At 38.8% G+C, this 16,870-nt stretch overlaps 1 protein-coding gene across 1 annotated transcript; it reads left to right on the forward strand.

The window, feature by feature from the left end:
• Nucleotides 1-477: 477 nt before the first annotated feature.
• LOC102907278 (methionine-R-sulfoxide reductase B2, mitochondrial-like) lies at nucleotides 478-3,142 on the forward strand. Its single transcript, XM_076575608.1, is given in 3 exon segments — nucleotides 478-622; nucleotides 625-763; nucleotides 2,238-3,142. Coding segments are annotated over 3 exon segments (525 nt in total). The 5' UTR covers nucleotides 478-498; the 3' UTR covers nucleotides 2,500-3,142.
• Nucleotides 3,143-16,870: the final 13,728 nt, after the last annotated feature.

Below are 16,870 nucleotides of genomic sequence, written 5' to 3' on the forward strand. Positions count from 1 at the left end.
CACACATTACTCTGTGTGGTAGATTTAGTCTTTACTAGTATTAAAAAAAAGAGAGAGAGGTTTCTGGGCTACACGCTGCTTTGATAAAAGCGTAGACCCACTATTTCTGAGACTTGATGGCTCACAGAACTGGTGGAAAACGTACCACTGCCATGTTGGGAAGCTGAAGTGGGCAGAGCCAGCAGCCACAGTGCTGTTTCAGCTTTGAATGCTGCAGTTTAAAGCAATAGTCTCACAATAAGACTGATTCAGATAAAATAGTTTACAATATATGTAAAGTATACATAGGCTTGAAAGAGACAAAAAAGATAAATTAATATAAAAAAGCCACATAAAGATGAATATTACACAGAGAATCTGGATTGTGTTGTCTTTGGGATTTTTAACTGCAAAAAAACATTTGATCGAGAGCCAGGAGTGGGAGAGGAAACCTGGGCGGAGGGGAGGGAGGGGGTAGGGTGGGGTAGTGTTGGGAGGGAACCCGTCGGTGGCAGCGTCATGGCACGCCTGCTGCGAGCATTGCGGGGCTTGCCCTTGCTGGAGGTGCCTGGGCGGCCAGCTCGGGCTTGTGCGGGGTCGGGACCCGGGGACTCAGGGTAGCTTACAAAGTCCAAGCTCTCGCTCAGCAGAGGAAACTGACCCCCGAGCAGTTCTATGTCACCAGAGAGAAGGGAACTGAAGCGCCTTTCAGTAGAATGTACTTGAACAACAAGGAGACAGGGATGTACCATTGTGTGTGCTGTGATAGCCCACTCTTCAGAGAGTTTTATCACAGCCACAGAAAAGCCGGCTAGAGCACTGTGCCTCTGAGGAAGACATGTTGAGGCCTTCATCTCCAGAAGCTTACGTGGAAGTACGGTCACTGCAGATGGAATGTGTTGCTTTACTCCAATGTGACTGGTGTCCTGATAGGAGGAGAGGAAACAGGACCAAAGAGGAGACTGCACATGAAATGGACACAAAGAAATGGAGAGGATTGCCGGTCACTTCCAGATTTGAAGAGGAGGAACAGAGAGGGCTTCCTGGGGCCTTCTGGGGACATGGCCCTGCAGAGGTCTTGATTTTGGACTTTCAGCCTTCAGAACCATAAGCGCATCCCACCCATTTTGTTGTAGTTTGTTAACACCACCCAGGAAGCTACTGCGATGTGCTCCAATCAAGCTCCTTGGCTCATCCACCCATAGCAGCTTCTCTGCTGCTGAGCAGCCCGGCCTTGCTGATGTCGCCTGAAGACTTCGGTTATGAAGTCCCTGTGGATAAGTAACAGAAGTCATGTTTTTAAACTCTTATCTTTTTAGGAAATATCTTTATTTTTATATATTTTAAATTATTAGTATATGTATTTATGTACACACCTGAGTACAAAGAGTATGTCTGACCCCCTGGAGTTCCTGCTGATTATGAGCCTCTCTGAGAAAGAAGTATGTGTTTTTAACTGCCAGCCATCTCTCCAGCTTCTTGGACACTTGTCCTAAGCATGGGGTTCAGTACAATGCAAGCTGTCACCTGCGATGAGGAGCCGCATGCATCCGTGTAATGCTTCAAGTCTTTAAAGAACTTGCTGAAGGCCCTTCTGCCAGAGTCCTTTGTGTTGCTGACACAGAACACCTGGTATTGGTTACTTTATTGAGCAGTTCATTTGGGGCCTCGGGAGACTGAGAAGTCTGAGAGGATGATGCCATATCCCCTTGGGTTCAAAACAGAAGGCCGAGGGTTGAGCAAGCACACAAAGATAAAACACAAGAGTGGCCTTGTTTTACCAACTTGCTGTCTTGTGAACTGGCCTGAGCCTGTGAGAACTTCAGTATTCTCTCTTAAGATCTAATCACCTGTCAGCACTGCCACGGGGCAAGGAACTTTCAGCTTAAACTGAAGTCATGTTCAGACCCCAGGAGTCATACATCTGTTAAGTGCTGGCACTCAGTTCGCATTTCACAGGAACTGGAAGTGTGTCCGCACCAAGGTCACCACCACCTGCCTGACAGTTTGCTGTGAACACCCTCACTTCAGCAGAGACCTCAGCAGCTCTCGGTGGTGGTCTCTTCTCATGTGAGGAACTGAGGCCTGGCAAGGTTTAAATAGCTTACCCAGGATTCCACTGCTGCCAGACTGCTGCTAGGCCTCGCTTTATTACCCAGGTCTCTGTAAGCTGTTCAGAATGCTTTGACTTGGTGTCTTCACCTTCTGGTGCCAGCCTTCCAAATCACAGCCACAGGTCCCTAGGGAGACACTACCAGCCTCTCAAGTTCCGAGAAGAAGTACTGCTCTGGCACTGGGTGGCCTTCATTTTCTGAGGCTCACGGCACAACAGGTTCAGATGAAAGTCATGCAGGGATCCTGAGACGCCTGGACAGTTCCTTAGGATGTGCTCACGTGGAGGTAGTCTGCAAGCAGTGTGACGCTCACCTCAGCCATGTGTTTCCCGATGGACCCGAGCCCACTGGCCAAAGGTTTTGCATGAACAGTGTGGCCCTGAAGTTCAAACCAGGCAAGTACTGACCATCTCCAGGAGGCCCGTGCTTTGCCCTCCACCTTGTAGAGCCTTGGTTCTGAAATTCAGATGGACGCCATGTTTTGTTCACGACACATTTAGGCTAAGGTTGTTACTGGCTGCACAGGAACCACAGCTTCTTAGTCACCTGAAATCAACTCAACCCCAACTTCCTCTTGAGCTGTGGAATTTCACAACAGCAAAAGGCAGCCCATTCTTCAACTGGCTTCCAAGGCTTCAGGTGGGACCTTCACAGGATTTGAACAGGTTCGTGGTTTGATGAACACCTAGGGCTGAAGGGTCCCTTAGCACCTGAAGTGACCTGAATTGGTCGTTGCAGTTAATTCCTTCATGGACGTCCACAGGTGAGGGTTCATGGGGGAAAAAAAGGAAAGGGTGGCATGGATGAGATCCCAGTGCTGAGAAGGAGGACGGGAGTGGCCGAGCATGGGAATCAGGTGCAGCAGTGGGTAAGATTTGTGGTTTCCTGTCAAGAATCTCACCGACTCAAACATTCGACTTCCAACCTTACAACCCACAAGTGGGATACGTGTGAGTTGAACTTCAAGGAACAATGCTCTCCCTCAACTCTGTGCTACAACACTAACCTTCAAAGTACTCAAATAAAATATTGACATTGATGTTCAAAAAAAAAAAAAAACATTTGATCAAAAAAGATGTTAAATTAAACCAATATGTATATTTTAAAGGTAACTTGACTTCAAAATTTGGATATAAGGCTATGTTGCTTTGGAAAAGAGGTTCTGCTTTTGTTTCCACAGAAAGCCAGAGGCTATGGATTTGTTCCAGATTAAGATACATCAGGTTTCACCAGCCAAGACCCCCTGAAAGGTCTCCGATGACACCATGGCCCAGATAATCTAACATCCAGAACTGTTTCAAGGCAACTGGCTCACATAATACAGCCTCATGGACTACCCCATAAGCCTAAAATTTTCTTTGCATCCCCATAAGATACAGTGCCCTCCTCCAGCAGGAAGTAGTAAGAGATGCTACACCCAAATTCCCAAATATACCAATCTGGCTTTAGAGGTGGAATTGACTCACTCCCCCTCTAAACCCAGACATATTGCTTTAAAAAAATGGTTAAGAGATTCTTGTGTCCCAAATCAAAAGAGCCCTCTGGTGTCGGACAGAGAAAAACCAATATTTTTATTTAAAACAGGTTAATTATAAATGTGATCTCTTTCTAAAATAGAAAAGGGAATATGATATAGATATATAGGAGAATATAGAGATGATAAGATAAAAGGGTAGATTAATGAACCTACTTTTAAAGAACAACTTGTTTTATTGGTATAGATTTTAGTTTATGTTTAAAATGTTTTACATTGGTATAAATTTTAGTTTATTGATACAAACTTAAAGTTAATTTTGTTATACTATATATATTTCTATTCTTGTTTGAGGTGTTATGTTTATGTAACTCATTTAAAATTGTAATGGATAATTAAAAATAGATTAATAATTAGTCATCGATGATAATCATATTTGTAGCCATGTTAGTTAAGTCTTCTAGGTATACATAGATATATTTCAGATAGATAGGTAGTCTTCAAACACTTCAAAGACCTACAGAATATGGCATTTTAAATATTTTAAAAATTTAGATGTTCTGGACAGTGAGACATATCTGCTCCTGACAGCACTGGATTTATTTTGGAGAGGAGGATGGGCATCAAAAACACTCCATATGAAGTTTATCTTCACCTTGGCAAAGATAGCCATTCAGGCAAGAAACTGTCTTGCCTGGACTGCTTGATTGGCTGGACATGCAAGACCCATAGAAGGATGACCACTGAACATTGCTTGATAAGATGGTCCTTCAGGTTCCTGCTTCGCAGAGAAAACTGCCAGACATTCTACAGGACACTGAAAAAAATGAAGGAGAGACTCTAGCCCTGTGAGCTGAAGACAGATGCCCCAACTTTACAAAGGAACATTAGGTGACCGTCCAGGCTGTCAGCTGTCTCTATCTACCCTGCAAGACTCCCAAAAGTTACATACATCCTTCTCCCATTTCTCGGGTAATATTATATCCTTCTGAGGTCTTTGATGTGGTTGAAGACTAGATAGTTGTAATTTCCTCATTTATGATAAAAGATAAGTTAGATATAAAACCTTAAACTCACAAATATAAGTAAGATAGATAAGACATCTTTAATATTGTAACTGTAATTCTTGCTTGATAATTGTTTTGTTATATGTAATTTTACTGTGTTAAAGTTAAAACCTTCCTTTTTAAAAAAAAAGAAGAAAAGGGGAAGTGCTGTGGATATTGCTCTATATAAATAAAACACTGATGGCCAGTGACCAAGCAGGAAGTACAGGTGGGACAAGGAGAGAGGAGAATTGGGGAAACAGGAAGAAGGAGGGAAAGACATGGCCAGCCACCGCCAGGACAAGCAGCATGTAAAGATGCCGGTAGGCCACGAGCCACGTGGCAAGGTATAGATTTATAGAAATGGGTTAATTTAAGATATAAGAACAGTTAGCAAGAAGCCTGCCACGGCCATACAGTTTATAAGTAACATAAGCGTCTGAGTGATTATTTTATACATGGGTTGTGGGACTGCGGGGCTTGGTGGAACCTGGAGAGAAGCCCTCCAGCAACACTATGGTTTCATGCATGGTTGTTCTTATGAGGCAGAAGAGGGTCTGATGCCTTTATTTACATAGGTAAAGCTATCCCTAAAATTCATAGTAAATCAGACCTGTGCATAAGGGACACAAAATTATTCCAGAAACAATTAAACCAACATACAATGTAACTTTGATTCTGTGTCTGCCCAGCATTTTCTAAGGAATCCTTAAAACAGAGAGGACGTCAAATATCCCAAGTTGTTTTCTGTGAAAGCAAGTGATCGCTGGTTGAGAAAGTTCAAGCTCATTTCACACATGAAGCCAGTGCAGCTGCAGTTGAAATCCTGTGTCTCCCCCACTCCTTGTAAATTCTTTTAGCAAAAGTAAATGAATAAATAAAGAGAAATGTCTTTACAGTGCAGGAGTTCAAAACTTAAAAATTAATTTGTTTTGCAGAATACACTAATATCAAAAGGACACTCTCATTAATAATTTTCTCTGAAAAGGATAACAAGATGCCAAGATCCTTTTAACATGACAATGGCCTTTTATGTAGGGCTATGGATTCTGATTCTTCAGATGACATAGGTCAGACATGGTGATATATATTCTAGTTGGGATACAGAGTATCCCCCAAAAGCCCATGTATGAAAGCTTGGTCTCCAGTGTGTGGTAGTGCTAGTGGAATCTTCAGGAGGTGGGGCTTAATGGAAGGCATTTACATTGTTGGAATGTGTCCTTGCTCTTGGTTCCCTCTTGTCTTGCTTTGCTCTACCCATGTGGTCTCACCATAATGTTCTTCTTCACTACACATGGGCTTTGATCTGTTGAAAAGCTACTTGAAAGGGTTCTCAGCATCTCCAGTGGAACATGGTAGCAGTCCAGCCTGGCAGGGAGAGTAACTTCTGAGTAGTATTATTATCTGAATAATTTGCTCCTACAGTCTTAGCAAAACAGTTCAAGCTACAGTATGAAAAAAAAAAGATTTCTCTAGCTGCTAGGAAATAGGTTTAACATTAAATCCAACTCCCATTTTGGTTAGGTGGTTTTGATTTAAAGTTTAACAGAACTTATTCAGTGCTTTGACTAAGCTACAAAAAAAAGAAAAAAAAAAACAATTCCTGTGCCTGATGTTACTTGTTTAGACAATAATGATTTTTTAATTAAATATTTGTTAAGAGAAGTAAAAGAAATCCATGAAGAGTTCTTTAAACACAGCATAGAGCTTGCCAAGAGCTCAGTTAATATTAGTTTTTGACATGCAGGTTGTCTCCTATGGGCTTACAGAAAGCACTTTTTCAAAACTATTTCTAAACATTGCTGAAATTTCTAGATTATTCAAACAGGTTAGCTTCTTCGTTGTCTTTGTATACAAAGATCACAGTTTGGCAAGGAGAAAAAATAAATCTGAAATAAAAATGTAGCATCTATTTTCAAACCTTATTAACAGTAGAATTAGATTTTCCAGTCTTTGTACATTTTTATTAGACAATAATATTCATGAAACATTTGCAATTCTCCTAGGTTTTATGGCTATAATCTCACTAGTAAAATGAAGACAAATAAAACTAAAAATACTATTAAATACTGCTGTTTTCAAGGCCTACAGAAAGTTCTAGTCTCTTTCCTTGGGGTTTGATATCTTTCCTCCCTCATAAATGTGTTTTCATCATAAGGCTAAAAAGGGCCACAGACTTTGAGAATTAAACATACTTGAACTTGAATTCCACTTTTATTCTTTACTTATGTATCAGATGTGCATAATAGCTCCCTCACATGAATTTCAGGGAGTTTATGAGCGCATCTATTTATGCTCATCGCCTGAGCTGTCTCTTGAACTATGCAGATGACTAGGCTTGAAAGGCTCAACATGCCTTTAGCTGGGAGTTTACTATAGCCAATTTTGGAAAAGGAAAGAAAATAAAAAAAAAATGGTTAGTAAAAAGCAGTTTTTATTTTGGAGATGAAAAATGCCCAGGCTGCTGCAGGATTGCTAAGGTTTTCATCCATGCTCAGCCAGGGTTCTCTGTGATAGATTGTTCTGTGGTGAGGTGCCATTCCGCATGCAGAAAGTACAGACTCAGGGGTGACTGCAGACTAGGGAGAATGCTGCACTGATGACTCACAAGACTTCTGAAAGCCTAATCATAAAAGCTTATTAATGCTAGTTAGTAAACCAAGAATACCTAATTGTGTTTTATTTAGAAGGTAAACATTAATTGCCTTCTTTTTTATGCCAATTTTTGTTTTGGTTTTCTTTGTTTTAGAGATGGGGATACAGCTGTATCACTCAATCTAGTCTGAGCTCAAGTACTCCCCTTGTAGCCTCATGAGGACCTGGGAGAGTACAAGTATGCACAACTGTACCTGGCTTTTTAGCTTTTCTTTAACATCTTTTCCTCACTTGTTAATAGATTCAGACAGAATTCAAAGTTTCACTGTAGTTATTAAATTAGCTTTGCCATAAATTATACTTTTCCATCCTTCTCCATCACAAAACTTTCCCAGTGATATCCATAAATGAATCTTTTAAGGATCCACGAGAACCTCTATCATGCTGTTATCTTTGTGTAATATGTGTTTATATGCATTATTCTGAATAGAAGGCCCATAGATTCCATAACAAAACTTGTGCAAAAAAGAATATTAAGAATAGAATGTTTAAAATACTTATCTCCCACTTATTATTTCACAGCATTGTTAAATGTGTTTTAGTATTGAGGTAGAACATGGTTAATAATCACATAACTAATTAATAAAGCATGTCCATGCTATCTTCACTCTAGTTCATTACACTTCTTCCTTCTAATACAAAAATCAAGTCAACAAGAAACACACTCACAATGGCTCAGTAGGATTTGTTATGTGGCCATTCCTTCAGCTCACAATATTTATGCTTTAGCTGAAGGCACAAAATTGCAAATATACATATAATTAATTCATTTTTATATCTTTTCCCCCTAAGTTTAATCCAGAAACATATATTTATTTGAATGAAATAGTTATATTATTCTACTTATGATCCCAACTATAACTGTAATCCAAACACTTACAAAAATAAATAATTTTTAGAGCAACAGTGACATTTGATCTGCTTTATAAAGCTGCAGATATTTTAGTCAAAATGTCTTTTGTTTTATCAGTTTATTAGTTAATTTATTCATTCAGTATTACAGGCTAAGAGTTGACCATACATAAGAAAGTAACAATTTTTCCAAACACTTATTTTAAGAATAATGGGCAAATAAAGTTTTATGTATTTAAGATGTACACCATGATATGGTGCACACTTACGTTGTGAAGCTATTACCACAATCAAGCAAGCACCTTTCATCTCAGAGGGTTATTTTTGTATAATGAAAACAAAAGCTGTAGATATACAATTCAACACTGTTAACCATAGTCACCACACAATAATTAAAATCTTCAGAATGGTTAATTTCCAAAAGGAATTTCCCCTAATTAATGAAGTAGTGCACAATAGTTCATGAGTATATGCTGCTGTTTGCTGTATCTTAGGATACAGTATGGGAGAAAAGCTAGGAAAGGGGTGTTAGTTAAGACTTTTGAAAACGTCCTTGCAGCAAAATGAGTCAGAAAAATCAGAGCAACAAAGAATTATCAAATTTGATCTGGAAAGCCCATATTGTCATTGAGGGTAGAGAGCGGACTTGTTCAGAATAAAACAGAGGGTAGACACATTTTTGAAACTTATATTTTCATATGTCAGAATCTCTGTTTCATGGAGAAATCCCAGCAAAAGAATGGAATCCCTTATCAAAGATGACTCACCAACAAGAAATCTTTCCCTTGTTCCAAAAGATCAAATACCTTAAGATTTTGCATAGAATAACTCACACCAGTGGTAGATAAACAGTTATATGCTTCTTTTTGAATAGGTCATTTCAGAAACAGAGCATTTTCACTTATCTCTTTCTATGGTTTTAAGATGGAACCTTAAAGATAGAACTAAAGTGATATTTGGAGAAGAATTTTCCCTGTGCATTTGAGCTCCACACCTCGGGATTTGTTGTCTTCAATGCCTACAATAAAAAGCCAGTGAGTAATGTGCTTTTAACTGTGCTTGGCTGACTGCATTTTAACAACAAAAGTTCCACCTTGGGAGCTCCCATCCCAGCACAGCTAACACAGAAGACCAGGTGTGCTTGTGTCGCTCCACAAACACACACCATCCTCAGGACTTTATCCTCGGCTCAACTATTGCCTTTGGTTTGTAGAGAAGACAGAAAAAATGAAATGAGCTTTTGCTGTCTGCCACAAAATATGAGAACAGGTCACTGCTGACAACCTCACTGAAGACTTAATCTTAAACTCCCACAAAGAACCAAAGTGTTCATTAGTTTAAGAAGGAAGCATGAAAGCTAACAGTCTCTAGAATAGCTTGTATGTTTGATGGTCAGCATGCAACTGTTAATACTGTCCTTACACAGCTCTGAGGAGTATTAGCAGGGCTTGAGTCTCAAAGGCCAAGGCACAATCTCTACAAATAGATCAAATTTGTACTTTTTGCACAAGTAGTTTATTCACATTTATATCAAATGTATAGTTTTTGCCCAAGTAGTTTATTCACATTTATATGTATATTTTTATTGGGGGAAAAAAGCTTTCAAAGAATTCCAGGAGAAAACAATAAAGTAAAACAGAGCAACCAAAACTACACTCGTAAAATACAAGGGCCAATGAGATGGCTCAGTGGATAAAGGGGTTTGCCAGTAATCCTGACAACCTGAGTGTGTTCCACAGGACCCACATGAAAGAAGAGGATAGACTCCTGCAAATTGTCTTCTGACCTTCAGAATTATATAGAGATGTATATATATATATATATATATATATGCCTGTCACATATATGTTATAATAAATTTTATAAATTAAAATAGTAATATAAAGCAAAATTAGGTGCCCATAAGACCCTTCCCTCCTCGGTGAGCTAATCAATCACATTAATGGCTGCTGGAGGGGGAGGGTGTTGTTTTCTCTAAGGTAAACAACTGTGGGACTATGTGAGAACAAGAAGGGTTTGTTCAGAGGAAAAGGATGAGGATGCCAGAGGTAATGAGGAGTCAGGTAATTATAATACATTGTATATATGCATGAAACTGTCAAAAATAAGGAGGAAATGTCTTACAACACATTGATTTTGTTTTGTTTTGTTTTGTTTTTTAAGCTGAAAGGAGAGAAATCCACTTAGTGAGCATCTGTAAGTCCAGTGGTGGGGGGTGCATGCTTTTAATCCCAGCTTTTGGGAGGCAGAGGCAGGTGGATCTCTGAGTTTGCGGCCAGCCTGGTCTACAGAGCAAGTTCCAGGACAGCCAGGGCTACTCAGAGAAACCCTGTCTCTAAAGAACAGCAACAACAAAAAGCAACACTAAACAAAGCAGTGGCTGACCCTGGCAGAAAGCTTCAAAAAAGAGAAGAAATGGCTCAGAAGCTGATCCAGACTCTGTAGAGGCAGCATTTGAAATCATAGTTTAGCCCATCAATGTGGCTGGCAGAGTCAGAGTGTTAGAGCAGAGATGAATTCTCCTATCTCACATATGCTACACCACATCACACACATGAGGGTAGGACACAGATAGCCTGGGACAGGAGAGTCAGAGGTTTGAGTGGTCCTAGTCTATACAGTAAGTTACAAGCTACCCTTGGTTCCTGACAAAGCCATGTGCTAAAAACAATTAAACAAAATGACAAGACTTTATCATTCGGATATAGAAAAGGCTCTGCTGACTCCCCTTGGGAGACCTTAACTTGGGGGATGTAGGGATGATGGGGGGGTGTGTTGGGGGCGAAGGCTGGGGGACAGGAAGAGGGAAGAGGGTGGATCTGTGGTTGGTATGTAAAATGAATAGAAAATTTCTTAATAATAAAAAAAAGAAAAAGAAAAAATAACTCTTACAGATGAATAAATTTGTATTTTTTCCATTAGGAAAAATGGGTATAGACATTGATTAACCCATTTGTTTAGTTAGCAATTGTTGGTTATAAATTTTGTATCCAAACTTCACATCATCAAAAATAGAAGCATTTTGGGCAAGTAGTTTAGCAGACAAGGCCACTTGCTATTCTGCCTGACAACCTGAGTTCAACACCCTGTACCTCCAAGGTGGAAGGCCAAAACTAAGTCCTGCAAATTGTCTGTGACCTCCACATGCACATACATACACACTCACAAACATATACACATAATAATAATGATGATGATAACAAATAAAAATTTTAATTACAAGGTTCTAATTATTTATAGTGAAGATATTATATGTACAAGCACAGATTAAAGGGTGAAGAGAAAATATAAACCAGGTAAATAAATCATGAAATAAAACTTAAGACAGGAATTGGCATGGGATGAGTAAAAGATTCCCAAGGGAGATCTTCCTTCTTGAGAGACCCCAAACCCAAGGAACACACCGAAACCACAGATCAGATGCAAAAGCAAGAGGGTTTATTTAGACCAGGTACCTGGGGCGAAGTCTCTTGGAGGACTTGCGCGCTTTCCTAGGGCAAAGAGGACTTTTTATGGGATTCCAGGGGCAAAGGCGCGGTTACAGAAGCGAGAAGCATAGTTACAGGGTCCCTATTGGTTGTTTCAAAGAAGGCCAGGGTGAACTTGGGGTCGTATGTGTGTGGCTGACTTGGCCGTGCTCAGGGTATAGTGGGTGTTTTTCCAGCCCAGCTGCTTATTCCTTAAGGCCAGGGGGCCAGCCATAAAATAACCTGATTTGACTCAACTGTCTTTCTCCCAAGGCCGCCGACCACAGTTATCTCTCTTCCAAGGCTGGATGGCTGGCCATAGTTATCTCTCTCAAGGCCGGGTGGCTGGCTACGGCTGTGAACTCCTGTTTTTCTGATTCCTTCAGAATGGCGTTTCTTAGGCTAAGTTATTGGGACTGGGGGGGGGCATTTCATCGGCCCAATGCCCCATGTCCTCATAATGGAGTGGGGGTCTTTCATGAGAAGCAATTATGTTGCTCAAAACCTGCTCAGGAATTAAGAAGATGAAGTCAAATGATTAATTTCTAAACATTTCATAGGAATTGAAAGAAATGCAAAAATGAACATTGGAAAATAGTATCCTTTCTTTCAAAGTAGTAAGAATTGGAAGAAATTGTGAATCCAGCATTAGTCAGAGGCAAGGAGATTAGCACATACAGAAAGGAAAAACGTTGAGGAGAATTGAAACTTTCTGTAAGAAGAAAAAGAGGTGAGTATGATACATCCTTATAGTGCACTTTGGAGTTTTTGATATTGCAGTTAGGCTCTTTTTAGTTGATTGTTATGATGCTTATAAATATTGTAGACTATAGAGTAGATTTTCAAAAGACTTACCTTATTATTTATTTGTTTGTATGTGCATGCAGTGGCCTGTGGAAGCCAGAAGAGGGGGTCAAATCCCCTGAGCTGAAGTTAGAGGCAATTGTGAGCCACTTATTGTGAGTGATAGGAATGTAACTTGGGTCCTCTGCAAGAGCAGCAAATGCTTTTAATCACTATTTCATATATTTACCTACCCATTTATGTTACACATTTTACTGTGTAGCAATGTACCTGATGTTATATTGACCCAATTAAATGTCAGTGAGTGAACACGCACTTCCCCTTTGTCAGATGCCTACATCTTTGGTCAACAACCAACAGCAGGACTGACACTTCTTTCCCAAATATGAGCTCTGCTGTCCACATTCCCTCACAACCATTGGTGATCTAGTAAGAGCTAACTAATTCTGACTCTTTTCATAAATGATTTTTACAAAATGGATTTAGTTTTAATATTACAATAAGCCTCCATGTGTCCTGTGTGTACATTGCCCCTCAAAATATTGGCAGTATTATTTATAAGCACACCTAATATAAAGACAAGACATACTGCATAGCCATGCAGAATTCAATTTAGAGGAGAAAAAATCACATGAATTTCAGATATACTTTATAGATTTTGGGGGGTTTTCCCTTTAATAACAAAGACAAAATTTGCATAGGACTGGCAAACATATCATTTACTGTCATGTCTTGATTTCTTAAATGACTAAACTAAACAGAAAATCATATGGTTCAACATTCTTTTTGTCATTAATTAGTATTTGAGAATTCATAGAAAACACTGCTAAAGATTGGAACAAATGACTATTCATACATTTACATAGTGTGAGAGGTTTGCTATAAGTTGGCTGAAAGTAAAAATCATTTGTCAGTGTATGGTATTTGCCATGCTCTGCTCCAAGAATCCAACAGCTTTTCTTGAGCTATAAAAAGGAAGAAGTATTGGAGAACTATTTTCAAAGAAAAAAACACACTACAGAAAAATTCTTACAGCATAATTACTATTGATACAACTAATTCTAGTATCTTATTGTTTAATTGTTGCAAATAAAATAACAGCATATTTGAAACCAATTCACTCTATCCATAGTGAGTCCTTTTGATATACAAGTAGAATCCAGACTTTTATAAAGAGTTTCAGAATATTATTGTTATTGTTAGTTTTATAGTTTTGAGAAGTAACATAGTTTGTCATGATTGTCACTTGGTTAATAAATACCCAGGAGTTGAGTGAGACACATTTATGGGTGTGATTATGATGCTATGTTTGGAGATAATTAGATCATAATAGGTTTCCTGACCCCTTGCTGTTTCTATAATATGATATTATATGGAGGTGACAGAAGTTAGAAAGAGGAGCCTAGATGAAGGAAGGTCACAGGGACATGTTCTTTGATTATGTCTCCCTCTGTCTTCTTTTGATAGTTCCAATTTTTCACCTCTTTCATTGTAATGATGTCAATTGATCTGCTCTGCCACATACTTCATATCATGGTGGACTGAATCCAACATAAAGGTTTCCTTCCTTAAGCAGTTTTGGTCAGGTATCATCATCATGGCAAAAAAAAAAAAAAAAAAAAGCTAATGTGAAATCTGCACCAGTAGAGTCATTACTGTGTGTGTAAACCGTGTGTGTCTTAGCCTTTGGAGAGCTGGTTGACAGGAAGATTTTGTGGGGGGAAAAAGTAGAAAAATCCTAGAACACTGTACAGAGGTCTTAATAAGTGATTCTTGTAAGACTCAGAAGGCCAGGATGCCAATAGAAATGTAGACAGTAAAGATCATGCTCCTGAGATTTCACAAAACAACAGGGACCCAACTGGGAACTGGACAATGTGACATTCATGTCACCTTCTAGCAAAGAATTTGTCTTCCTACACTTTGTCCATGTCTATAACTTTGTGGAAGACTGAGTTTAAAGACAATAGACTGAAGCCAGGTGGTGGAGGCGCACACCTTTAATCTCAGCACTTGGGAGGTAGAGGCAGGCAGATCTCTGTGAGTTCCAGGCCAGCCTGGACTACAGAGTGAGTTCCAGGAAAGGTGCAAAGCTACACAGAGAAACCCTGTCTCAAAAAACCAAAAAAAAAAAAGAAAGAAAGAAAGAAAGAGAGAGAGAGAGAGAGAGAGAGAGAGAGAGAGAGAGAAAGAAAGAAAGAAAGAAAGAAAGAAAGAAAGAAAGAAAGAAAGAAAGAAAGAAAGAAAGAAAGAAAGAAAGAAAGAAAATGAAAAAGATAATGGACTGAGTAATTTTTTATAGGACATTCCAAGACAGTGTTGCATTTAAATTGTGCTTTAGTTATTGCTGGTTGCATTTAATGAGATTTATAGTGAGAATAGTGGGCAAAGAGCAGAGTGAACAGATTTGAGGGGGAAAAAACATACTTCTTGTCTATAAAATGAGTGAATCACAATGTGTGTAAATGAGAGTGGTAGTCAAAAAAAAAAAAGAATGATATTAAGGATAATCCAAGGAGTTTTTCCTGAAACAATAAAAAAGAAAAGATGACTTGATTCTTATCTCAGAAATTGTAAGCTCATTTGAAAGAATTCCTCTTGAGAATAAAAGGCTTCCAGAACACTCTGATAACATCAGCAGTTGTTTCCACTGATTCAATAATCCAGGCACTCATGGGTGACTGCATCTATGGTCCAAGGAAACCTAGGTACAGCTTGAGTTGTTGGCAGACCATTTTATTATCCAAGAGATGTTAAGTATGCAGATATACTGAATATATAGCAGCTTGTACCGTGATTTTAAAAGACAGCCTGAAACTTCGGAAATATATAGCAGGTTCAGATTCTCTGAACACAGACTCTAAAATAGTAATGCATAAGAGAGAATCCTGAACCACATGGAGAATCCAAGATATATGTATAACAGAAACAGGGAGTATTTACTGAGGACCAGCGAAGAGAAAAGTTATGTTGGTACCAACAGCAAAGTCATTGGATATGCAGTTTCCCAAACTATTTGGAATTCAAATACAACACCAATCCTTTCTTCATACTCTCCTCCACTTCATGTTTGCAACAGAAGTGTCTATTTTTGTCATTGTATGTTGTAAGTATACAATTTGTTAAATTTGATTATACAAGGACTCATAGCTACAGTTGGCTTGGATCTCAGAGGATACTTTGAATTTGGGCTTTTGAACAAGAATGAGATTGCTAGACTATAGAAAGTCTTAAAGAAGGTCTAAATGAATTTTACAATGTGAGATGAATATGAGGGTTCTTTAAGGAGGTATGGTATTATGTTTTAATAAGATGTGTTTGGGTGTCAAGTTGACAAAGGGTCAACTTGTGATTGCCAACTTTAATTGAAAAATTGTTTAGATTAAGAAACAGCTAGGATATTTGTGAAGCATGTCTCTAGTTGCATCTGTGATGGTGGTTCTGGAAACAATTAGATAATAAGGAAGTGACCAAAACAAAGGACTTATTCACTTATTGTGTCATAATGGAATAGAATTAAAAGGGTAGTGAGAGATAGAAAGTAGAATCTAGTTCAATTAAGAAGGTTATTGGTGGCCACAATACTTATAGCTGTATTTTGCACTTGTCCTTTTTATGTGTTTTTTCTCTCTCTCCCCCACCAACTAAGAAGGGAAGAAGCTCTTCTACCATACTCTTTTACTGCCTTGGTGTTTTCCCCAAGCATATCAAAACACATTGTATGAAATTCTCAAAGGACTAATTTAATTTAAAAACAAAAAGAAATTCATAATGACAGAAAGCAGATTATTTGAGAATGGGCTGGAGGAAGGGATAATTTTTTAATAGACAAGGAAAAGCTTTTTTGCTACAGAAATGTTAATTATTGCTGTGTTCATCATTTTAAACTTGAGCAAAATGAACAATGTCCAAGATATTGCACCTGATTTAAAGTTGTATTATGGAGCCACATTAACAACATGGTCATGGGATAAAAACAGACATGTAGGTCAATGGACGAGAGAGGGATTTCAGAAATAATTCTGCCAATTGCCTATCAAGAAAGAGTCCATTTACTATTCTCCCCAGAGGCCACACATCCAAACACCATCATATTGGAGATTACATTTCATAGAATAAATTTTGGGAGGATACATTTTGTTCATTAGAGGAAGGAACCATTATGAATTCTGTTTTAAGCATGCTGACTTTAGAACATGCTAACATTTCCAGTGGTGTGGGTTTCTAGGGAGAGAGAAGGGCATCTGAAAAGAAATGAAGATGTGGACTTCAAAGAGGTCTCTTCAAAGGAGAGTCTATCTGGAGAGAAAAAAAAATAAAGGAAAGAAATATAAGGAAATCCAGAGCTAGAGGAAAAGCCAAGAGGTGGAATATGTGTGCCTCTGAGTCACAGCAGCAGGAATAATGAGAACTTTCCCATTCTAGTTTTGTTAAGGAAGTGAAAATATATTTCCTATGGCACCTAGAGTTTATGTCAAA

The sequence above is a fragment of the Peromyscus maniculatus genome, chromosome 7, assembly GCF_049852395.1.
Source record: "Peromyscus maniculatus bairdii isolate BWxNUB_F1_BW_parent chromosome 7, HU_Pman_BW_mat_3.1, whole genome shotgun sequence".
In the NCBI taxonomy this organism is placed as follows: domain Eukaryota; kingdom Metazoa; phylum Chordata; class Mammalia; order Rodentia; family Cricetidae; genus Peromyscus; species Peromyscus maniculatus.